At 38.0% G+C, this 25,302-nt stretch overlaps 1 protein-coding gene across 3 annotated transcripts in view; it reads left to right on the plus strand.

Annotated features, from left to right (window-relative positions):
• Positions 1-25,302, plus strand: part of PJA2 (praja ring finger ubiquitin ligase 2) — a 35,041-nt gene that overhangs the window by 580 nt on the left and 9,159 nt on the right. For all 3 annotated transcript variants that reach the window (XM_010725901.3, XM_010725902.3, XM_010725903.2), the window contains exons 2-6: positions 12,832-13,023; positions 14,415-15,462; positions 18,102-18,284; positions 19,701-19,886; positions 21,157-21,268. In XM_010725901.3, coding sequence (XP_010724203.1) covers positions 12,846-13,023; positions 14,415-15,462; positions 18,102-18,284; positions 19,701-19,886; positions 21,157-21,268 — 1,707 coding nt within the window. In that variant the 5' untranslated portion in view covers positions 12,832-12,845. The remainder of the gene's footprint in view (positions 1-12,831; positions 13,024-14,414; positions 15,463-18,101; positions 18,285-19,700; positions 19,887-21,156; positions 21,269-25,302) is intronic.

Raw genomic sequence — 25,302 nt, forward strand, 5'->3', positions numbered from 1 at the left:
CAGGCGAGGCCAATCCGGGCGGGCTGCCGGCACGCCCCGCGGCGGGGAGGGGGCTGCTCAGCCGGGCTTCGGAAGGGACATGCCTCGCCAAACACGAGCGGTTCCGTACACACAGCGGTACGGCTGCTCGGAATGGGCCTCTCCCTCGTACGGAGCTCCTGGGGGACGTGTGCGTGCGCTCTGGTGTTGCCGCCGGAGCTGTCTCCGCAGCCGTCCTGGGTAGGGATGTCCCACGGAGCTGGGCGCGGCTCGGCTGGGTGCCCACGGGCTCGGCTGGGTGCCCACGGGCTCGGCTGGGTGCCCACGGGCTCGGCTGGGCGCCCACGGGCTCAGCTGGGTTACGGGCGGTGAATCCACGTCGCATATGAATAATGCACATCTGTTACGTGGCACGTGAGCTCTCGTGATCAAAAACAGATAGTATTGCAGCTCTCATCGCAAGTGTTGATGTATAGCAGAAACGTCGAAGGATGCGTTTGTGGGCTCGGAGGCTGCAGTTAGGCCCCTTTCCCATACTCCTCTACTGTCAGACACTTTTTTCAGTGTGGTTCTTGATTTGCACTTGCCTGCGTGCATGTTTAAGGGGTTTAGAAAAGCCTTTTAAAATATATATAAAGTTCTTTCAGATTGTGGATAGGCATAAAGAATCTTGTAACAATAAAGAGCACTGTCAGACTTCTCTGTTAATATACAAATAATGAATACGTACTTTATGGATGTAAAGTAAATTTTGGAAAAGTATGTATATTTAAATTTGTCTGAGCAAATTCAGATAGCAAGTTTATTTGTTGTTGAGTCATATTTGCTTGGAACTGATTTCCTGTTCTTTCTCCCCATCTAAAGAAAGAAAATGTCTGGAAAAAATGGATCAGAAAAAAAAGTGTGATTTTTGAAGTGGTATTAAACTGCAGGATCAAGGCAGTAGTATGAAATATGACAGTTGCTTATTTCCTTCACCAATACAATGAATTGCAGTGCAGTTTTGATAGTATGCGTGGGTTTCTGACAGACAAAGGCCCCAGAATAAGAGATTTATAAATTACTGCCTTAACCGCTCTCTTGAAAATGTTTGCTTCTGTTAAAACAGTTTAGCATACTAAGTAAGGAATATTGATGTAATGTATTAGATTAATTCACCAAATACTGAGGTGGATATTAGTAGCAAGAATTAAACTGTCAGACAGACTATCAGTCCGTGATTTATTAAAAAAAAAAGCTGCTAGTTTTTTAAAAAGCATGAGAGAGACAACTACTTTTTTTAGTAGTCTTTAGTTCAGTACACACTTTGAGTGTGAACAATCATAGGATTGGGGAAAGGAAAGGAGTTGGGTGAGCTAAGTTGCGTGCTGCTGCCCAGAGGTGAGCTGTGTTGGCAGGATGGATCGTCTGGCTCCCCTTTCCCAGGCAGCCCCTACAGCACTGGGCTCTGCACTTGTGCCTGGAGCCACTTTGATATCACACATGTTTTGGTAGTTGGTGCTGGCACAGCTTCAAGGCTTTCTCCAGCTCCCCCAGAACTAGCAGATAGTGGGGCATGGCCAGGGCAACTGGCCCACACCAGCCAGAGGGATTTCCTGCAGTGTGTGATGTCTGGCTCAGCAATAAGAGCTGAGAGGGGGGCTCTGATTGTGAAGGCATGTGTTCTCCCAAAATCGGCATGTATCGAGGCTCTCCTTCCTGGGATGCAGCTGAACATAGTTTGCTGTTGGGAATACAGAATAATTATTTTATACCTTTGCTTCTATACAGCCTTTGCTATTTTACTTTAATTAAGCAAGTCCTTAACTGATTAGTTATCTTTTTGTGTGTGTGTGTGAGAGTGTGTGTGTGAGAGTGTGTGTGTGAGAGTGTGTGTGTGAGAGTGTGTGTGTGAGAGTGTGTGTGTGAGAGATATTTTCTTCCCCTGCCTCAGGAAAGGAGATAGAGATGTGTTGCAACCCAGCAGCCCTTCAGTTAAAGCACAGAGCAGATCACTGCAGGGGCTGCTGCCAAAGTCAGACTTCTTGTTTTTCCAAGCTGTAATGCTCTTTTCTAAAGGGAGTGTGAGGCTTGTTCTTAATTGGTTAGGGAATACGATATATACACTGTCCTTATCTTTAAAAGCTCTTAGTGCTTCAGTTGCTTAATCTTTCCTGTCTCTTGAGTTGAGTTTTAATGTAGAATTTCTGCAGACGTTGTTCCTCAGGATAAAAACTGAAAAAGCAATTATTATGGTAAGCCAGTGCTGGCAGTCAGTAAGGCAGATTTGCATGTCCTACCAAAATCAGTGCTAAGTCAAGGTAGAAGAAAATCATTCAAACTATTTCTAGTTCTGGACTAAAATCTGAGCAAGGCAGTGCAAATAAACTCGATGCCATACAATATGAACTGGTACTGGTTAAATGTTAGAAGGATGGTGAAACATCCGATGGAATAGTTGCAGATCAGGGTTCAGTGAAGAGTGAGTCCCTAGCTGAGGAACGTTGGGGCCCTGGCAGCAGGGTTGGCACAGTGATCCCTGGTTCTAGCTGCTTTCTTCTGGCTTAGTTTTGCCACCTCAGTTATACTGATAGAACTGTCACCTGAGCTTTAAAAAAAAATCAGACCCTTAAAGAATGGGATTTGTTAAAGCTGGGTAAGTTAGCTCGATCCAGATGACAGATAGACAGCTGAAGCAACAGTAGGGTGATCCTGCCTGACCCTGTCCATTTGGCTGAAGTGAGTGGGCAGCAGCATCTGTGTGGGGATTCCCTGCACCCTGCTGACAGGATGAGCCTCAGTGATAGTTAGGATCTGTGCAGTGTCCTCAGCTTTAGGACAGTGTCTAGGGACAAAAGGAATGTCTGACAGTGCAGGGGTTTATAGCTATTCTCACCCTGCAGTGTCAGAATATGCAGGGAATCTGCATATTGACTAATGCAGAAATTGAACCATGTACATTCCATAGTTTAACTGTACTGGAATATTTCAAAACCTTCATTTTGCAACTCTGGCAGAAAATGCATACAAAACAGCAAACTTTAAGAGAAATCTGAAGTAGAAACTGTGTTCAACACTGAAGTGAAAGGAAGCTACTGTCAGTGGTGTTCATCGCCTTGTATAGTATTTGGGGAGAGATCCAGATTAGTATCAGAATCTTTTGCAGTGGTCTTTATTTAGGAGTCTTTCATTTTAAAACTGGTGGAAGAAGAGAACTTTATTTGTAGTTATTTGGTTTTATAATATTTATTATATGTATTACACATTTATTGCCTTCTTTAGGCAGTTCCAAGGAATGTCTACTCTGTTACCATAGTCTAACACTTCAGCATTTGTATGACATTGTGCTAACACTAATTTCTATTGGTAACAAAAATAGGAGCATAAAACCTCCCTCAAATTTATGCTCTTCTGTTGAAATTAAAAGCTTTTTTTCTGAAGCAACATTTTAGAATTTCCATCTTCTAAGTTGTTGTTTTATGCCTAAATGCAAATGGTTAGTAATGTGTTTCATCCATTATCGCCAAGTTTCAGACAGTTTAACAAAGCAGTACACAGATGTTCCATCTCTGATAGGTGGCATGTTTTTGGAGGCCTCCTCTTCATTCTGTCTTTTCCTATGTGTTCCTAAAAAACAGTCTGTTACTGCTCTTCCACCTAACAGCTGTGGTTTTCAGTTGCTGCTGTTGCAAGGAGAGGAGCAAGCACTGTTTTCTTGGTCTTTTTACCCTCCTCCTGCTGTAGTCAGAATACTGCAAAAATCTTTGTTCTGAGGGTCTGCCTTGTTCTGGGCAGGATGTGTTCATGAGGACAGAGCAGAGGTGAAGTGAAATATCTCTCAAGTGTGAGAACATGATTCGGGTAATGTATATGCTTAGGGTCATATAGTCAGTTGATATTACTCTTTTACTGTCAGTGGCATTGCTTGTACCAAAATTAGGTACAGATAGGGTCAGTCTGGTAGACTGGTAGCCCAAGTGTGCGTAAATACTTTCTAGAGTTTAGTTTGATGTGACATAATAAATAACTGTGAAAAGCCCAGCAGTATTCTTGGAGTTCACAGTGTGTAAATCTGATGGAGTTGTTTTTCTTGACTCTCTAAATGGTGTTAAATGCAGAATTACTCTGTCATTAAAGTGAAGGAGATGACAATAAGCATCATTTTTTCCTCACAAAGACATTCAGATATCTTTAATTGCCTGTACTGAGCTTCCAAAGTTAGGCCCACAGAGGAAAAGAAAATGTGGTTGTGTTTGCAAAAGGGATCCTTTGCACTAGTGAGATTCCAGAAAGCTAAATTGGTCAGTCTGTTTGAAGATATAGCCAGCTGATGTTTCAGTCGTTAGCAAAATAATCAGTTTATGTAATCCAAGAAGTAAACAAAAAAATGGTTTGTTTTAATTTAGTGTGAATTCAGCAGAAAGTCAGACTGACAGCTTATTGAACTGGGACTGCGGGCTAGTTTCAGCCGCAGGCAAAGATAAGGAGCTGTGCTAAGTAAAAACATTGACTTAGTGAAATTCCTATGCTCAAAGGAGAGTGCAAAATGACCTGGAAGGGTAATGAAAAGACAATAACTAATGCCTGAAAAATAAATCCCTGAAGCATATTCCATTTATTAGTATCAGCTCCACTATGTGTATATTGCTTATGGAAATAACACTGTTGTGTTCTCAGATATCCTAATGAGCAGTGTAAAGTCACCGCTAAACCGAAGACTGAAGAAGGAACTTTTAGATAAGTGCATCAGGTTCTTTAGTAAAATGTTTAATTTCCATTTCCGGTGTGCTTTTTCAAGGTGGAGATTAATCCTAATCAAAGAAGCTAAATTCCCTTTGAACATTCTTTGTTTTGAAAGTAAATTTTCTAGTTTTTGTTATTTGGAGTTTGTGAGCATAATGTATTTCAAGGATTTCAGTGCTAATCTGTCTGTAATGGGAGGATAAGTGGGAATTGTGACAGTAGTGTGATGTTTTAAATTATTCACATTTCTGTCATTTTTATTCTTTTCTTTTGTGAACTGAAATGATAATCTGTCTTGTCCAGAGCACCGCTGCTTGTGAAACTGAAAGTTCTTTGTTATTTAAATCCAGGCTGAATAACTGGTGTCTTCGTCTAGGCAATTTTCGATATAGAAGCAAGCATAAGTTCAGGGGCATATGGCTTTTGGAATAAAATGGCTTACTTGGGCTAACAGCTTTCAGAAATAACTGCTTAGGAAAACATCCTTATTCTACGTGTTATAGGTAAAGCTAGCTAGTGCTAGAGTTTGGTTTTAGATTTTTATTAAGATAGCTGAAAACAATCTTTTTTTCTCAGAACTTTTTAGTTACAAATAACGTAGTTAATTTGTTGTGATGCAAAGGATGAGGGACAATTAGCAACTTCATCAGTTTTACTGTTAATTCCTGTGAATCATTGCAGAATCATAACATGGTTGTTTGTTTTTTTTTTCTCTGCATGAATTTAGTTGCAGGTCTTCGGGGAGATGTGGTCTATATTGTCTTGGTCAGTTGTAATGGTCACTTCTGGGAGTTGTCACAGCAGCAAATATTTCATGACAATTTCCCAAAGTAAGAAGACTGGGAAGAGGAAGGGTGGTGAAAAGTGATTTTTTTTATTTTTTTCCCTCTCTATGACTTTAATATGATAAGCCTGTCAGTGTAGCAGATCTCCATGTTTTTGTTTCAAACAGAACAGTAACTACAATTTGTTCATGATGTAGTTTCCTCCCTGGCTCGCTTTGTTAAAGAAGCCTTCTTTGTTTCTTTGCCTTACTGAACATATTTGGAGAAACTCTTAATGTCTTTCCAGTTCTTAAGTGAGCCAGAACTTTCTACTAAAAAAAAATGCTGTCACGGAAAGCTTTATGCACTATTTCATGGTCAACTGTTTACAAATGTGTTTTGTGCTCTGAACGTGCAGCTCCTGTCAAGAAGCCCACTATTTTCAGCTAAATAATGCATAAATATCTTCAATAATTACATTTCTGTACAGCTTTTTTACAAACAAATAGCATGCTCAGGTTTTCATACCATTGCTCATTAATGTCAGTAATGGAAAAGCAAATGCTAATGGCTAGTGGGAAGGCAGCCTCCTCCTTAGTAGTTGAAAATCTTTATCAATTTATATTTAAATTTGTCTGAGCACAAATTTGTTTTTGTATCAGCTAGTTGGAAGAGTGAAACTAAGAATTTATCCCCATATTTTTCTTGTTGCATATCTATGCAGTCATCACTGCAGAATCACTGCAGACCGTTTCATAGCAATCATATTACAGTCTGAATTAAAAAAAAAATAACACATTCTTTTGGTCAGTGTTGTCACATGCTTTGAAAAGGACGCAGCTGGAGCAAATGGAGATTAATGAAAATAACAAAATTTTGAATTGACGAAGGCTGTAGGTGAGATGCAAGTGCAATTAGGTGAACCTGTCAAATTCAGTGATTATAGGGTACAGGCTGAAATTTGGCATACGTGGATTCTTGGTTTCTCTTTCTAATTGTTAGTGAACAAACTCTTCAGGAGGTTCAGAGGTTTGCTTGGCTGGTTTTTATACACCGGTAGGGAATAAAATACTCCAAATTGTCAACTTCATAAATGAGAGTTTATCTAATTTATATGTTATCATATTTATGGTGGGCCAAGATTATGCATGAGGACAGTCAAAGCAGATCATGTGGTGTTTGTTCTCAAGTTTGTTCTGTTTTTTCTCTGTTTAAATGTATGCAGACCAAGTTAGAAAATTCAGTTGTCTTCTCTTCAAGCTACAGAAATTACTAGGTGCAGGAAAAAAAGTCATTCCATATTACAACTTTTGAAGAACAGCAGGATTTTATTAAGGTGGCTTAGATAGACTTTGATTTCTTTCATTTTCATAACTTTTAATAGTGCTTCTGTGAATTAGACTCTGAACAACATGATGCTGTCCAAGTTGCTGAGAACTGCAGATCAGACAAGCCTGCCTGCACCTATGGCCAGTTCTCCCATTCAAGAGCTGGGTACAGCACATTTCACACCCGCCCAGATGGTGGCATTTTATGGGTAGTACTGCAAACCTAGGCCGTGCACACCTTAATCCCAGGAGACTGCTTCTCTGCTTTCTAGAGTGCGGGATGTGAAGGGGTCGAGAGGATAATGAAGAGTGGAAAACAATGTAGAGTGAACGGAGCTGTTGGGGGGTGTAGTGCTGGAGTCTAGAATCCTGCTGAGAGCTTATTGAGTCACAGGACAGGAGGTTCCAGCCTGATCAAGTCTGGCTCCATAAACCTCAGTGATTTGTGTTTAGGACTGTAGTCAAGGTAATGGATTGTTTCTGAATGTCTGTGCCATGGTACTGGGCTGTGAACAGCTGTTTATCTTGTCCACGTGGCCAAGAAAGCTAGTGGCATCCTGCCTTTGTATCAGAAATAGTATCGCCAGCAGAAGCAGGGAAGCGATCATCCCTCTGTACTCAGCACTGGTAAGACTGCACCTGGAGTTCTGTACTCAGTTTTGGGCCCCTCACTGCAAGAAAGATATAGGGGCCCTAGAGTGTGCCCAGTGGAGGGCAGTAATGCTAGTGGGGGGGAATGGAGCACAAGTACGATGAGAGCTGTTGGAGGAACTGGGATTGTTTAGTCTGGAGGAGGATTGAGAAGACCTTATTGATCTCTACAGCTCCCTGCAAGGAGACTGTCCCAAGATTGGGATCGGCCTCTTCTCTTGTGTAACTTGTGATTGGACTAGGGAGAATGGCCTCAAGTTGCACCAGGGGAGACTCAGGTAGGACACTAGGAAAGGCTTATTCTTCTGGTTAGGTTGTCCAGGGAGGTGGTGGAGTCACTGTTCCTGGAGGTGTTCAAGAAACATTTAGAGGTTGTACTGAAAGACATGGGTTAGTGAAATATTGATGGTAGATGGTTGGATTGGATGGTCTTGCAGGTCTTTTCCAACCTTGGTCATTCTATGGTATATATCTACAACTAACCTTTAGTGCAGTATTACTTCTGGAAAAAAGAGTGTTTTGTGTGGTTGTGTTTTTGCTTTTTTTTTTCTTGTTTTGGGAGTGGCAGTATGAAGGGAGGAACACTCACACAAATTTGCTGGGGAAGTCAGATGGATCAAGTCCAGATGCTCAGGCTTTCTGTGCTACAGCCTATTGTCAGCTGGCTGTAGGGAGTGGAGTCCTCAGTGCAGCAGTCACAGATGAAAAATAGTCTGTTGCTTTGCTTTTATTGGTTAAATGCAGTACCTCAGAGAGCCAGCCTGTCTGTTTTTTCACTGTGCAATTCAGGAACTACTCTCCTGGGTTTTGTTTTTAAATCCAGCTCTGGTAACCTGAAATAATTTTCTGCTTCATTTTCTGCTTCACGACTGGTGCTAATGAACCTTTGAGAAATTCAGGCTTCTTTCTCAAACAATGGAGGTGTGGCTATAGCTGTCTTTAGCCTAACACACAAATCATGTCTTCCACCAGATTTCCCATACTTTAGTTAGAGATGTGTTGCATCAGGAGCAAAACACATCCTTTCATCCAGGCCTTGGCTTTTGTGAGAATGTGTCATCTCTCTTGCAGAAGTCTGTCCTATCAGCAGGTACTGGCAGTTCTTTAAGCAGGCTGAGTAAATTGAGCTTTTGTGTGCCAGGCAGAATGATGCCCACTGCTAAGGATGGGCTTACCTGAAGTAAATAGAAGATATTCTATATCTTGAGAACTTCGTTGATCAAAGAGTTGCTTGTTGACTGATCTCTGGATTTAGATGCCTAATTGCTGCTCATTTCAGGCATGCAGATGAATAAATGCATGGTGCCTACTCGTATTTGTTATCTAGGTAGAAGTCATCTCTTCCCTTAATCCAGATATGAAATCCAAATATTCAGTAAAAGGTAGAAGTTTTCACTAGTTTTATCTAATAAACTTCTCGCAGGGCAGAATAGCATCTTTTAAGAATAATTGAATACAAGATGAATGCTCCTGATGTGAAAGAATTATTTGGAACGGAAAAGGCATTGCATGCAACTTTTAAGGTCTAAACAGCTGTGAACATCAATTTAGAAAACAACAACAAAATCTAAATGTTTGTATTTGGAGATTTTGACTCTTCTGAGTGGACATCTGTTGGTGAAGAATACTGATGAATTAAGAATTAAGCAGTTACAGTGTGTTTTTACCTTTTATTTCAGCAATTTTTATTAGCATGTTTGAGGGCTGACTTCTGTCTTGCTGTACTGATTTAGCAATCTAACTGTTGGGTTTTGCTCTACAAGTTGTCTGGATGTGACTGCTTACTGTCCTCTCCCTCTGGCACTCTGCTTACCAATCGTGTTATAATCTGTGGAAATTTAATAATTCAGAGCTTGCATGAATAAACACAACTTGCTTATTGACTTAGTAAGGATATTAACTGGTTGACTAATTAGGAAAATTGTCAGTTCCTCCCCTCCCACTTTTTTTTATTGTTGCATTGGTTGCAGAGATTGTTTTGGCAAAGATGATACAGAGTTGTTTTCGCCTTTCTAACAGCAGTATTTGAAAAGAATTGCAGGAATAGCATAGTTAATGATGAATTTACCATTTTAGCTTCTGTTGTTCAATATGGTATGAACAGCTGTGGACAAATACATGCAATTTAAAAAGATTGTATGTATCAAACTACAGAGGTAAATGAGAATCTCTATTGCTCATTATTTAATTTTTTTCCTACAGAGGTTCGGTTGGGCTGTATCCCAGGTCTATAGAAATGAGCAGTTTTGTGACACTGCTGCTAGTGACAGGCATGTTTGAACTTATACAGTGCTTGTGGAAATGGGCCATAGTTGTGGAGACACTTAATGTGCTGGGAGAAGAGTGGAAAGGAGAGATAAGTAGGATTATACATTCCAGAGGAGATTTAGAGCCGTAGATTTAATGTTTTATGTTATAGCAGCATCACTGTAGTAAATGCTTTTTAGAATTGGCTAAAGATCACAAAAACTGAAGCTGACAAGATTAAATTAACTCCTTATGTTATACTTAAGTGTAACATTGCAGTTCTAAGTAATTGAATTGCAACTATTTGCTTTCCAATTTTGAGCACTGCAAGTATCTTTATTATTGCTGTAAATTCACCTGGGAGTAAAACTCAAATACTTCAGACTCCTGTGAGAGACGTTTTAGTGCGTGTAATTTTTTTTCATTTACTCCACCCATAACTTTTTTCCTGGTTATCAAGCAAAAAAAAAAAAATCTTATTGTCTAGAATCTTGCCTATTTTTTGAGGCCTTACATTCTCCACCGTTGTTCTCTGTCTCATTCTTGATTATTTATTTATTTATTTATTTATTTATTTATTTATTTATTTATTGCTGTGGGGAAGATCGAACAGGAAGTATTAGAACTTAATTCATGGAACTTCTGAAGTGCAGTTGCTAGGAAGAGTTTTTGGAGTTGCCATGCTGGCAACTATAGACAAATTCTTGTAGGAGGCTGTGTCTGAACTTGACTGTAGCTTCTACTAGAAGCTGTACCTTGTAATAAGTAGATACTTCTATTTGCTTTTCAGCTAAAGTTGTCATATCTGGGCTGTGGGTTGCATACTACCGAGCCCCTCGTTGTAGCCACCCCCTGCCCTGTGCCATCACGGTGGTGGTTCTGCTCCACTGAACAACCCTGCCTGGCTCTGGGCACACACCCATCACTCACAGCAACCACAAATCAGCGTGTGATCAGTGCTGTACACAGGTCACAGAGAAGGCACGGTGCACTGCTAACTCAGGTTATGGCAAACAATTGTATGCATTGTGATACATGGGCTAAACACAGCCCTGTTTTTTTTTGTTGTTTTTTTTTTTGGTGAAAGAATTTGAGAACTGGTTTCAAGATTGCCAAAAAAAAAAAAAATCAGCAATTTCTTTGTGTATTTGCAACTCTATTTTCAGTCGTCATAACTACGTTACCTACAGATTTTTAAACAGAATGTATAGATTGGCAGTTCAAAATGTGATCATTTCTTTGTTGGACTTATATAAGCCCTTTCTTACCAGAAAGAGATAGCACTCACTTTACAATCACACCTTATTCATATCACCACTTTTTGGCAGCATGTACATTTGTGAACAACAAATGTAAACATGGGATGAAGTTCAGGAAGAGTAAAATTTCATCAAAAATTGCTGACAGACACTTGGAGAACTCACTAAGAATTGCAATTGCTGATGCTGAAGGAGGCTGTTGCATTAGTTGCGAAGAAACAAAATGAATATCCCACTGTTTTTTATATTTTTATTACTCTCTTTATTTTAATAAGAAATGTTACTTATACATATTAACTACATTCTATTTTTTGCAAGGGATGCTCTGAAAGTAATGCCTCCTATTTTATTTTATGCCACATCAGAGGCAGGCGCTGGTGGTATGGCAGTAGAGGTTGAACCTTCCCACCAATTTTCCATTGCATTTTGTTGCCATGGTCAGATGGCAGAAGAGAAGCAATCTGACAAAATGACATCTGACATGGAATTATGTATGAAGAAAAGCTGTGTCACTGAATTTCTCTGTGAGGAAAAAATGGCAGTCACTGGCAATCAATGAATCTTTCTGAATATTTATGGAGACTAAGCAGTAGATGTGAGGCAGTAGGTGGAGTGTTTCAGCAGTGGCAACAGCAACTACACTTTTCAGATTTTTGCTAGCGTAGCACTCAGGCTGGTTTGCTGCTGATGAAAATGCACAGTTGATGGAGGTGATTGTGCTGAAAAATAGAGTCTTGTAGCTGAGAATTCCTCTATCAAATAGTCTTATTGTGTTCTTTGTATCGTTGTTTCCATGGAAATACATAGGAGGCATTACTTTTGAAACAACCTACATATTCTTGGCCCAGGATTTTTTTCTCTTCATTCAGTGCAGCCCAGGCAAATCATAAGGTTGGATGCCCATGAGCTAAAGCTTCTGAGGAATTACATGACTTTTGTAAGCATAGTTCTCCCCCTCAAATACTTGCTTCTTTTCTAATTTTTATTTTTTTATTCACGTTAAGTAGATAGCACTAAGGGTAGCTTCCTGTATGTCAGACCCAGCAAAATGACAACTTCAAAAGCAATGCCCATTTAAAAAGGAAAAAAAAAAAAAAAAAAACAAACCTGCTTAAAGTCTTGGACAGTTAGTACATATGCAGTTGCATCTTTTGATCAGAAACTATGTTCATAGTTGCAGAGTTTATTCTCTTTACATTTAACATGTATCCATTTCAATTTGGTGACTTTCAGGAGTAGAAATTATATAGTGCAGATTGAAAGTGACATAGAGGGAGATGTGAAAGCCATTGAACATCTGAAGTGTGCACTTCTAATTGTGTTTGTACAATCCTTTGGACATGAGTTCTTGTATTAGATTATTTGTAGATAATACTACTATTGTATTAGAAAGTCTCTTCATTGCAATGTTGGCAGCTTTCCCACACTGTTTTACAAGTTCCTATGTAGCTCTTAACCCATGTTTTCTTGATAAGTATTATGACCCATCAATATTGCAGTAATAGCAACCATGCATGGGCTGTAGCCCTATATGGCTAAAGGCTTTTCTGTTACAGTTTTTGTAAATATCTTGTGTGAAATGACATAGGTACAAGGAGCAGAAATAAGTTGCATTCAAAGAGGAAAGGAGGCAGCTGGATGGCACCTGGACTTAGTTTCAGTTGTTTTTATGACAACTTGTTTTTATCACAAACTTGTTAAGGTGAGGGCAAGGTTGGCCTTGTAGCTTTGTAGACAAGAAATGGAAAAATCCTTGCTTAAAAAAAAAAAAGAAAAATTGAAGTTAAAGATTAAAACTGTAGAAGATGCATTGTTGTCTAATGCAATCTTCTCTTTGTTTGCTTGTTCCTTTTTTTCTTTTTTTTTGTCATCTTCTTCTAGAATTTCGTGCAGCAATGGGTCAAGAAGCTGGCAAACTTGCATGGCCAAAACCAACAGGAGGGTATCAGACTATTACAGGTAGAAGATACGGAAGAAGGCATGCTTGTGTCAGTTTTAGACCATCTTTGAATAGTGAGGATGGAAATCAACACCAACACAATGGAGAATATGAAGGATTAGAATTGAGTGATGGTAAGGAGCAGATTTCTTTATGTATGTACATATCTCTGTGTATGTTCCATTTTATTGCAAACTGTGGTGTTTAGGGGTTGGGGAGGAAAGTCACATAGGGAGATGTAGAAAAGGGAAGAGGGTATCCACATATATGATACATATGTGTAAGCTACACTTAAAGCAAACTGAAGTATTTTTAGATTTCAGTTTTGCTTGAAGAAGGTATGAATAAGTTAATGTGTCTTAACAAGTTGTATAATCATAAGATAGAATCCCATTATTTTGCCTTTCTTGAAGACATTTGTTGAAAGTCACATTTGGAAGAAAATTTCTTCTAGCAGAATGATTCTATGAAATATTTGACCAAATAACATATCTTTGACCTCAGCGTAGTTACAGTGGTAATTATTTTAAGCTCGTATAAGATCTTAAAATTTATCTTCTGTTGATACAACTTGAACATTTTCCTCCCCTTTTTTTTTTTTTGCTTCAGTGATTCTTCTTTCTTCTTTTTTTTCCTTTAAATAATGGGAAGCTTATTTTACATGGTATCCTAAGTCTGCCTGTGTTTAAAATAACCTCTTATGGATTTAACTGTGCATGCCTTGTTTTTTTTTTTCTTTTTTAATGAAGTTTCTTAGTTCCTTAATACCAAGCTAAAATTTGCAAGTACTTGCATCAAGTTATGCAAGCTGTTTGTGTGTTCAAAAACAGCATGGAGCTTACAGGTAACTCAAACTAAGTATTAATTTTGTGGTAGTACCAGAATGTATCTTTTTACCTTGTTTAACTCTTGCTGAGTTCAGTATTTATTGTATCTTTATGCAAGAGGTGTTTAATATAACCAAATGGAATCCATGGTTATGTGACTTCAAACTGTAAATTCTGTGTTCATTCCTGCTATTATTTTCTCCTTATGTAGAGTCGCATTTACAGCTGCAGTACAAAATACAGTGTTGTTAGTACATAATTTATGGTAGCAATAAGTGGTTTTATTTGAGTGTTGCGGGAGGCACAATTCAGCTAGTTAACAAATGAGTAGTCCAATTTTAACATATGGAAAGACTTGCAGCTTTTTCAAATTTCTAGTCTCATTCAGGTTTTCTTTTCTCATCTGAAAATTTCCTTTTAATTGAACAAAGTAAAGGTACTTCTTATGAGCATGCTTCTTCTTTAGTACTTGGTTTGTGCTGTCAAAGGCTGAGCTGAACTTGAATCATTTAAATTTATTTCTTTAGCCTTATTTACATTCTTATTTCTGTAAACTATATTAATGAAAAATGACTACATCTCTGCTAAATGTTTCTCCATAGTAAATTGCATTGCATTTACAATGAACTACCCTTTTTTCATGAGCTGGTTTTGTAAATGAGATTACTCATTGTATTTTCTTACAATTTTCTATGAAGGTTCTGGACCATTGGTTCAAGTTTCTTCAGGTTTACTGGATGAGCCTGTGTTAGAAAATATTGGAACTGGAGAACCCATTTGCCAAGCTGTGTTCAGGCAAACTTCTGAGGCAAACCCTTCACCATTTTCTTATGTAGAAGGCAGCCAAATCTCAAGGAACGTTATGAGCCCTGATAAAAACTCAGAGGACCTTGCAAAATATGCTTCTGGGGAGTGTGATGATTTGAATAGCTGCAGTGGAATAGCTTTTGTAAACATTGACTCTTATGAGCCAGATAGCAGTGAAGGAGAAGATGGTGATGATCAAAACCAACTTTGCTTGGTGAGAGAAGAAGCAGGTGTACTTCAGGAGACACTAGATAACATAGTTTCTGAGTTAGAAAAGGATGTAGAATCTCTTACGCATTTACGGTCCCAGCTATCTACTCTCAATGATAGAGTTTATAGAGGATGTTGTGAGGAAATAGGACCAGTGCCCTTAGCAAGATATTTTAGCACAGATTCAGACTTTACCCAACCAGACAATGGGATGTATAAAAAATCTGCTGAAGATCAAGCCATACTGACAAATAACCTGAGTGGTGCCAGCTATGAAATGCAACTGGTAAACACAGTGAATATTGAAAACAGGACCTGTGTAACAACTTGTAGTGAATTAAATATCAATGATGAGGAGACTGAGCAAGGAGATTCACCTGAACCAATAGTGAGACCTAAAATAAGAAAACTAAACCCCACAAGCCATTTGGACAGAGAGAAGCTTCCGAGTAATAATGAAGAAGAAAGCAGTTCTAGGAGGGAAGGTGAAATTGATGAAATTGAGCAAGGCTGTGCTGAGTTTCCTTTCAGAAATGACAAAGAAAAATTGAGCTCCAGTATGTTATTTGATTCCAAGTGGTACAGTGGTCCTCAAAGCCACACAAAATTAGACCCAAGAAGAAATACATCAGTTCAAGAACAGAAAGTTATGCCAGATGATAGCAGTTTCTGGGATGAGTTTGAAGACTGCAGCAGACGCTTATCAGTGTCCCACAGGGATCAAGACAGGTAAAGTTCCATTTTTGTATCTGTACTGGGTTGAATTGGATGTGTAAGTAATATACAAATCTGCATGATTTATTAGCACATGGAACACAGTAGCTCAATTTCAGAACATAATCATACAGCAAAATGCCAAATCCTCCTTTCAGTTCTCCTTCAACTCTAAGATAATCTAAAGAAATGGCACTTTACATTACTGTACCATAATGTGATGATTTTGGTATTTTTCCAAACATTGTAGATTAGGTCGTAAGAATTGGGTCAGGAAAGTTTCTTGTTTCTTTTTTTAATTATTTCTAACTGAATTATGCTTTTGATGGTGGAATGAGGAGCTGTCCTTTAGCTCCCACAGTATGGTGTTGGATAGCATGGCAAACAGAGACCAGTTCAGCTAGATGATTGTTCCCATAAAGTCTCTGTTAAGCTAATGTCTCACATTTTGGCAAGTGACAAGTCTATAACTCAGTAATCATTAAATGAAAGTCTGCATCTCTGCAGAATTTGGCTTAGTTAAATCCTAAATTTTGAAATTCAAGTGTATGATGTTCTTACTTTGTTTGCTATTAATGTCTGTAGGAACATCTACTTTCCTTTCAATGAGAAATTCAATAAAATCTGTGTACATACAAATTCAAAATAGAATTATATTGGAGCAATTTTGACTACCAATATGGTAATAGGTGGGTGACTCTGAAAGTAATGCCTCCTATTTATTTCCATGGAAACTGCAACAGCTAGAGCACAGTGCACTGTTTGATGCTGAAATTCTCAGCTGCAAAACACTTTTTCAGAGTAGTCATCCCTATTAGCTATGCATTTTCACCAGTGATGAATAAGAGCCTGCATACTGGGCTCACTGTTTTACAGCTGTTCTGATGGCATTGTTACTAGGAAAATGTTACTCATGAAGTCCCTCTTTTATCAGCTGGAACAGATGGAAGTCATAAGGTCCCAAATGTGGTCTGTATGGTGGGCATGGTAGGATAGTCCAGCCAAGATTGGCACTCCTCTATCTTCAGGCTGGTGTGAAGCCTGGTATTATTGTGTTGCAAGAGAAAGACTGTCTTCTTTTCAGGCCTGACTCTGGAAATTTGAGCCTTCAGCTTAGCTAGCACCTTGATGTAGCAGTCAGAGTGGAAGTTTTTTTCCTCGTTTTCAGGAAATCGAGAAGGATCACCCCTTTCCTATCCCAAAAGACAGTACAATGCTTTTTATTCACTGAGGGCTGCATCTTGAACTTTTTATTTGATAAGGAGTTCATGTCTCCACTTCGTAGACTGTTCTTTTGACTCCAGATCATAGTGGTGACACCACATCTCTTCACTGATAACCGTGTAGTCTAGGAAGCTGTCACCTTCAGTTTTGTGTTGGTTTGATACATCATGACAGTGTTCTTTCTGTTCCTGTGTGAGCATTTGTGGTACCCATGTTTTGGGCCACCATTGTGTCCAATGAATTGAAACTGTTGTTCAACTCTGTGTACAGTTTGCTGGTTATAATCCAGCTGATTTGTGTGGATGAGTTATCAAGATACTCATCATTTCATAGTCCAACAGATGTGCGTAGCTGTCTGGAACGTGGCTTGTCTGTCACATCACTCTCACCACTGCTGAAATACACTACCCACCACTGTGCTCTTCTCCACTGTTTCATCAATTCTCACTCAACATTTATGAAGATGAATGATAGTGAGTGCCATTTTTCTCTGCATGGAGAAATTAATTGACAGTTCTTTACCTCATATGCACTCCCATGTCAAATGCCATTTTGTCAGGCTGCCCCTCTGCTGCCATCTGTCACACAGCAACGAAATGCAATGGAATATTCGTGGGAGGGTTCAACCTCCTACTGGCATACCACCAACATCAGCCTCTGATGTCATAGACCAACATAATAAAATAGGAGTTATTACTTTCAGAACAGTACTTCTGTTACTGGAATCTGTGTTGGTAATCATTACTGGATTGTGAAATAGAGAACACTGAGGGAACAGCTCTGAGGCTCTAGGTTAGTCTTACAGTATACTTAACTAACCTTTAAATGTGAGGAGGGAAAGTACTGGAATGTTAAACAGTAGTTGATACGACTTAGGATGTATTTTGAAAAACTCCCTATTGCTCATCTGTTAAAGCCAGTGGCTTAAATGATTTTCAGTAATCTATCAGTTGTAACTCTGTATAGTTTAAAGAAGAGAACAGAGAAAGGACTGTTGTGAATGGCTTAGAGATTGCCAGAACTTCTACTTAATGTTTTGTGTGACTGAGATGTGAAGCTAACGTTTCTGCACATTTGCTAAGCAAACGTTGGTTTTCTATGTATCAAGGTGCTGATAGGAGAAGGTGCATCTGGGGCAGCGGACTTGTATTTCTGAGATATATTTGCTTTACTAATGTCTAGAGAGAAGAAGAAAATACTTCTACTAGATAGTGTGGACAGATTTTTTTTTTTCCTTTTAAGAGAGAGATTTGAATGTACCCTACATACAGATCTATATTTATAGGTAGCACAAAATTGTCCTTGAAAGCTTTTCTATGCTGGAAAGAAATCTTCATACAAAAAGCACAAAGACATAGAATGTTTCTATGCATGTTTTCTTTCCCGTAAAGCAGTGCTTAAATCCACATCCTGCCTTGTTTACATTACAGCTCAGAATGTAGTGATGGAGAATGGACTGCAACTGGGCCTATCTATTTTGCTGCTGCAGAAAAAGACCAGTCCTCAAGTGATGAGAGCTGGGAGACTGTCCCAGGCAAGGAAGAACGTGAAGCAGAAGTGCTGAATAGCAGCAGTGGTATAGAAGTGAATGCAGACGCCTGCTTCCATGGAGGGTATGTCTTTATTTTCATTTAATTTGTTCCTGTGAATTCTGACAGCAGTATCACAGTAGCCACATGACACTGTGCAGAATAAAATAAATTCTAAAAATAGTTACTCTCTTAGCAATAATCATTTATGGACAACTACATGATTAATTTGATGTGCACATTTAAAATAGGAAAAAATGACTTGTCATACAAGCAATGCTGGCTATTTTGTGAAAAATACAGAAATAATAAGAGGGCATTGATACTAATAATAACAGATCAGCATCAATAGGGGTTACGATGTACTGACTCAAAAAAGGCAGATTAGGAAAGCTAATTACGTAGCACGTCTCTTTACACACACCTTCCGATGCTGCATAGTACTCCTTGCAAAGCTGTTGTTTGTCACTGCTTTATATATTACAGTGAATGGAACAACTGTTCTTTATTTCTTCTTTTCTTTTTTATTTTCCTGTAAGTGATTAAAGTGAATTTGAAACATTCGCTTGATGAGAGCTTACTTTTTTTTTTTACTTTTTTTAACGAAGTCTGTTTTTCTTGCAAGGAATTTTTTTCTAAGTATCTAATATTGACCTTAGATTATTACTTTGGGTCTTTAGAAAGCAACAAGTCATGGTTAAGTATTCTTTCTGCTGCTTCTGCTCGCAGGCATACAGCAGCTAGCACCAAACAGTCTAAATCTGTTACTGCTTTATTAGCATCACTGTCTCTTGAGGTCTTAAGAATTAGAATGGCTTTATGAAAACATCATGAAAACTGATCTGTTTCAGAACAGCAACAATGGAACTGCGTATCCTTTAGTTTTCTGTGATGTGGATAACCTGCAATTGTATTAATTTCTAACACAATTCCTATTTATTTGCTCTTTGATAAGAAAAGCAGTATTCCTAATTACTTTTGTCTTTTTCTCCTCTGGAGAACCTAGGTGCCACACATGGCTTCTCTTACAAATAATCTCTTGGCAATTAGGTCAAGCTTCCCCATGGCAGGCTGCTCCAGGGTGTTGAGAGCCTTTAACTTTTAGATTTTGGAACTTAGATTAATAAGAAAATCTTTAGAACTAAATTTGGTAGCCCTGACAGTGATACTGCCTGTACTGGGGAAAATGCTAAGCAAGCCGCTTACTGTATGGCTGACCTTGAGCTCTGTGAAAGTAGTTCTGTTTTAGCATCACGGGTTTCAGTAGGTTCAGAGTCTGGGTGAACCAACAGATAACTCTGAGAAGTTACAGTTTTTTTTTTCTGAAAGCAAATGATAAATTTCTAGTCAAGGACTCTGGGAAAGACAGGTGCAGCCCTTGATGTAGTATTTGTATCCTCTCTTGTTTGCAAATGCTTGGAAGAGGTCCTAGCTTCTTAGCTTTGTCTGTTCATTTATTTATTTGAAGGGAACAAACGTTTTTCTCTTATTAATTTGAAGGGTGCAAACATTTTTGGAGGAAGGTGAAATTCCTTGGTTACAGTATCATGAAGAAATAGAAAGCAGCAGTGATGAGGAAAACAATCCATCGAGTGATTTTGTGCATCCTGGATTATTTATGTTGGATGGAAACAACAACCTTGAGGATGACTCCAGTATGAGTGAGGACCTGGATGTGGAGTGGAGGTATGTATGCCTCTTGTAGTTTTTTCTGTTCATTTTAGAGAGTTTGTAGTGACTGGTTACTTTTGTTATATAAGATGTCTAAACACACACAGATATCGTTGTTCTAGAAGGCAGGTGTAGATGTGTTAAGTGAGGCTGTGTTCTGAGAACATTCTAGGGCACATTTGGGGGCTGTGTTTAATTTTTCAATTGATTTTCAAAACAGTAAGTATGGCAGGAGTATTATAAACAAAAACAAGGCAATATGAATATAGTCAACCTTCAAGTCAGTGCAACTTTCTAACTTTCTTTGCAGCTGGAGTAAGTTAAATATTGTAACACATACCTTATTTCTCTTGGAAATGCTATGTGCTTACCTAACTTCATTGTAATTCTGAATACTTCACTCATGTTTTTTTTGTCCTTAGTTTGCTGAAGAATAGTGTGATATATTTATCAGGAAAGCCCTGCAAATGGCAGGAAGAAAGTTATCAGAGCCACTTGCACAACCTAATCCTAGAGTAACACAAATTGTGTTTGTTCAAATTGCAAGTGAGCTAGACTGAATGCTTCTCAGTGAAAGACTTAAAGCTTTTTCTCTTCTTGTTATTAGTAGTATTAAAAATTTGCCATGTAGATGTGTCTTCATAAAGAGACAGCGTAATTGTTTTTATATTGTCAGAAAGCTCAGAAGGGACTAACATGTGGAAGTCCAAGTTGAAATAAAGTACACTGTTACAGGGACAAGCAAGTACTTACTGCAGCAAGCTAAACAAGGAAACTGTGGTATATGGATATAAACCGATCTTTCAGTTTTGGAGATCAGCTTTGTCAAGCTGCTTAACTAATCAGAATAGAAAGAAGAGTGTTTCTCTAATAGTATGTTTTTTTTTCTGTTCATCATATGCAGAGAGTAACAGTTTTGCCAGTGCCTGTTTTAAAATTTGATCCCTGATTGTTAAGCTGTAAAATGCTAATATATGATGAAAACATAATCTGAACAACAATTTTTAAAAGAGCCTAATAGAATACACGTGGAATTTATTTGCTGAGCTGTTTGCCCTTTTACTTTGAAGTGGTCGACAATAAAATCTCACTTCAGAATCTTCTGATGTCTGTATCACTGATTGTACCGCTGTGCTGGGCATAGGTTAGTAGTGTGTTCTGGCAGAGCCCAGCAGGAGCCTGGAAAGGAAGTGTTATTGTGTGAAACAACTAAATGTATCCAGTCTTCATGTTGTCACTGTTACATTAGGGAGCATTGTCTGTGTTTCAAACTTGTGTTTTTCAGGTTGCTGGATGAGTTTGGCGATGGAGCAGGAGTTGCTCAAGTCATTTCATATGTGGATCCTCAATTTTTCACGTATATGGCACTAGAGGAGAGCTTAGCACAAGCTATGGAGGTATTAAAGTGTAGCAGTTGATTTTTGTATGAATTAAAACCAAAACACACTGTGTTATTTTAATACACAAATATTCAGATCACTGAGTTTTACTCTTTTTTTCCATCTCGGAGGGTACTCTTTTGTGTGTTAATATTAGATATAAAAATATTTAGTGAGACAGGAAACATTTTATCAATATTGGAAAAACATATGAGAATGGTACAAGTGTTCTGACCATGGCAGCTTTATACCTGTGGTGTTGTCACAAGAGTTTTTCTTAGTCAACTTACAAACAAAGATTCAACAAGGACTAAAAAAAAATCCTTTTTTGGTCTGCTTTGAACTTTTAAATTTGCAAGTTTGAAAACAACTGTTAAACTTCTTCTAAATGATATAGAGCAAGAAGTCATTGATCAGCACTGGTTTTAGAACTAGTTTTAGAATATGCAATTATTTTCTGTTAAAGGAAAAATGGCAATATTGGTATTTCTGCAAGTATAAATTCATCACTTAAATGTTATCAAATTTTGTACATACCTAAAGAAAATTCATACCTACTGTGTGTATAGACTATTCCATTTTTTTTTTTTTAAGAGTAGTGGTAGAAGTCTCTTATCTGTATTCCTCAGAACTAGTCTTCATTGGATTTGTTTGTCTTAACTACCTAGTGGATAAACCACCACTGTTATGATTATTGTTGGTTTTTCTTGTTTGTTTTAGTTACATGACATTGGTCACTGTCAGAATGTATATAGAGCTAGCTAGCTGAAATTCTGTTTCATGCAACATGACAATTTCTGCTCTGCCAGAAGTCTTCTCTGCAGGATATTCTCTGCCAAAACAAGAGTTAAAAGATGGGTAGACATATATGGTGTTGCAACAATTAAATTGAGTATTTTGTATGTGAAGTTTAGGGAATAGCAATAGGGAGCTTGACAACTAGCTCTTAATTAAAAGGGGTGAACAGGGCAAACTGTGTCAGGATGTGCTTCCAGGCACAATACTGAGGACATGTTAAAATTTCTAAAGCTGACAGTCAGTGGAACAATCATACAGCTTTTTAGCGTTACAAATAGTGATAAAATCAATAATTTTGAGAATGAGCTTAATGATGATTTTCAAAGGAGGTCAAAGGGCCATACCTGAAGTTATTAATCTTACATTACTAGTGTGCATCTCTTAAACCATTTAGAGGTCAGCATTTTTTTGTAGATGTATCATAGGGTTTTCTCCAGTTTTAGAGGACCTTGTTAGTTTTGCTTATCTGAATATGCATCAAAACTGCTTCTTGCTATGCTGTAGGTCTGTTGATATCTTTATTCTAAAACCAATATTGTGAAGTTGTATAAGGAAACATCCATGTCTCTTCAATACCTGCTAGTTCTCACTACATCAAACAAGACAGAACTACAGAAGCAAGTTGACCTCCCCCTTTGCAGTGAAAAAAGAGGAATTGTGTAGAGAGGGGAAAAAAAAAAAAATCCCATCCATTTTTACAATTTTTATTTTTATAATTCTTTTTATATAATTTTTATAATTCTGAGATTTTTTTCCTCATTTCTATGCAAGAACATTGTTGAATTCGTCAGAAGGAATGTGTAAAATTCGTTCAAGCTGGCCTGTAAATGCAGTCCTAATTGACTGTATAGATGGCTGACAGAGAAGCTGCTGTAATTATGTTAGTGTCATCAGGAACTGAGTGTCATTGAACTTGTTTGGCAAGCAGGAAGATGAGTACAAAGATAGTTATTCTATGGAACCTGTGGTACAGGTCACTGTAGGTGTTGGATGAGAGGAAGCCCAATTCTTTTAAATAGTATTGCTTGAAATTAGCATTTGGATGCCTGAAACTTTATGGTGGACACAGAAGCCTGGCATAGTTGGAATAGCAATAAGTAGTTGCTTAATAAGAGTTTTCAAGTCTTTGAGAGTTTACAGGGGAATGCATTAGCATCATTGTTGTATAGATACTTCTTAAATTTGTAATTGAGTTAACGTTCTCAATTCCTATCATTTAGGAACACACTGATAAACAATGACGATGTTTATTTCTGTATTGCTGGCACAGAATGGGTACCTTGTAAGAAATTTTTACGTATCTGTGTTGCCTAAAACAGCAAGATGTTTTACAACAGCTGATGAATCCATTTGCTCCCTCCCCTTCCAAGTACTGCAGTATAGAGTATCATTTTAGTTCATATTTGTCACTGTTCTTCTTGCTTCGATAGTTTAACTTACAAAGTAACTTTTAAGGGTGATACTTTCACATTGTTAATTTGATTAAATGGAATTGAAATCCTTCCTCTTAAGGATTATTACCCTCAAGCAACTTACAAAAGATGGCAGTGTGAAGAGTTGTTATTCAAATAGTTCAGAAAATAAGTGCAACGATTACTCTAAACTGTCCAGCATTTCTTAGACCGTATTGTATTTCTGGAAGCTGAGAGAAACTGAGCAAAAAATGTCCATCTGTCCAGAATTAATTTTGATTGTTTGTTTAGGTTGTATCTTAAAACTCAAAACAGAGCAAGAGGTAAGATACAGTATCTTCTGCTTCCTGGAAAACATGATTTATGAATCACTAGTTCTGTATAAACTACGTTAATAAAATATGTTGCAACCCTATCACTCAGTGGATCAACAAAGGCTAGAAATTTGTTTCTGTGGTAGCACTTATCAGAACAGCATATAGGCAAACTTTCCCAGTATTCGTATATTGTAGATGTACGTAGATCTCTCCAGAAGTAATGCCAGTTTTTCCTCATAGAGAAATTCAGTGGAACACCTTCACTTCATACGCATTCTCATGTCAGATGCCATTTTGTCAGACCGCCTCCCTACTGCCATCTCTCCCTCAGCAATAAAATGTGATCACATATTGGTGTGAGGGTTCAGCCTCTTACTGACATACCACCACCATCTGCCTCTGATGTTGTGGGCCAACATCATAAAATAGGGAGTGTTACTTTCAGAGCAACTCTTCATAGAACTCTTCAACAAATTTAGGAATATGAAATCTTTCACTGGAACAGTGTGTGATCTAAATACGTCATGATGTTACAGAGCCTCTTCTTTATCTTTTCTGGTCATAGTACCTGGTCAGAAGTCTGAAATGTGGAATATGGAATTTTCACGGGGAGGACTAGAACAATTTATCAAACATGTATTTTATGATACAAAGAACAAACTGAATGAAGACTTCTAAGTTTGGATAAGAGACTCTTGAAAATGTCTTCTCTAGCAATTTTTGATACGACATTTCAATGCAGTTTTTCTATAGAATATATGAAAAATCTAATATGACCATTTTTGTTTTGCACTTTCCATTAAATGTATGTGAGTCAAGTAGAGAGGTCGTGATAACAGGTATCTTAGGAGCTAAAGTCAAGATGATGAGATTTGAAAGCTCTTTTAGGGAAATAGTAATTAAATCAATCATGAGGAAGAACAAAGTCATCTAATTTTATGTTCTTCATTTCTCCTCAGAAATAAAGGGGGAGTGATTTCATTTATTCTTGACATGGTCCATCTTATTTTAGAGATGGATGTGTTTTGGCTTTCTAAGTTGTTTCTTTTGTTTTTTCTACAGTGATATGGTTCCTCTTCACTAGATATGTTTCCTATTTGTTCTGTATTCTTTATTATCACCTTACAGATTTTACTGCTTGCATTTATTTTTCATTTTACCCTTTTAACAGCTTTCCCTGTTTGAACCCAAATATGTGTGTCATTCTCCAATTACATTGTCTATGTACTTATCACAGTTTTTAATGGCTTTCTAAGAGAATACTTACTGGTTCTTAGGCTACTAGGAGTCGTATGGTGTTTAAAAAAAAAAAATGTCAGTTGTACTGTTTTAGTTCAATTCAGATCTAAGTTGAAGGCAGACATGTTGGTTAAGTCTTGCTTAGTCTGATTCTACATTATGGATGCGATATACCTTGTAACTCATTTGCTTCTTGGTAATTAGAAATGCTTTTGCACCTTATGTTTCATAATCATAGAATCACATAATATTGAATGGCCTGGGTTGAAAAGGACCACAATTATCA

The sequence above is a fragment of the Meleagris gallopavo genome, chromosome Z (genome assembly GCF_000146605.3).
Source record: "Meleagris gallopavo isolate NT-WF06-2002-E0010 breed Aviagen turkey brand Nicholas breeding stock chromosome Z, Turkey_5.1, whole genome shotgun sequence".
Taxonomy (NCBI): Eukaryota; Metazoa; Chordata; class Aves; order Galliformes; family Phasianidae; genus Meleagris; species Meleagris gallopavo.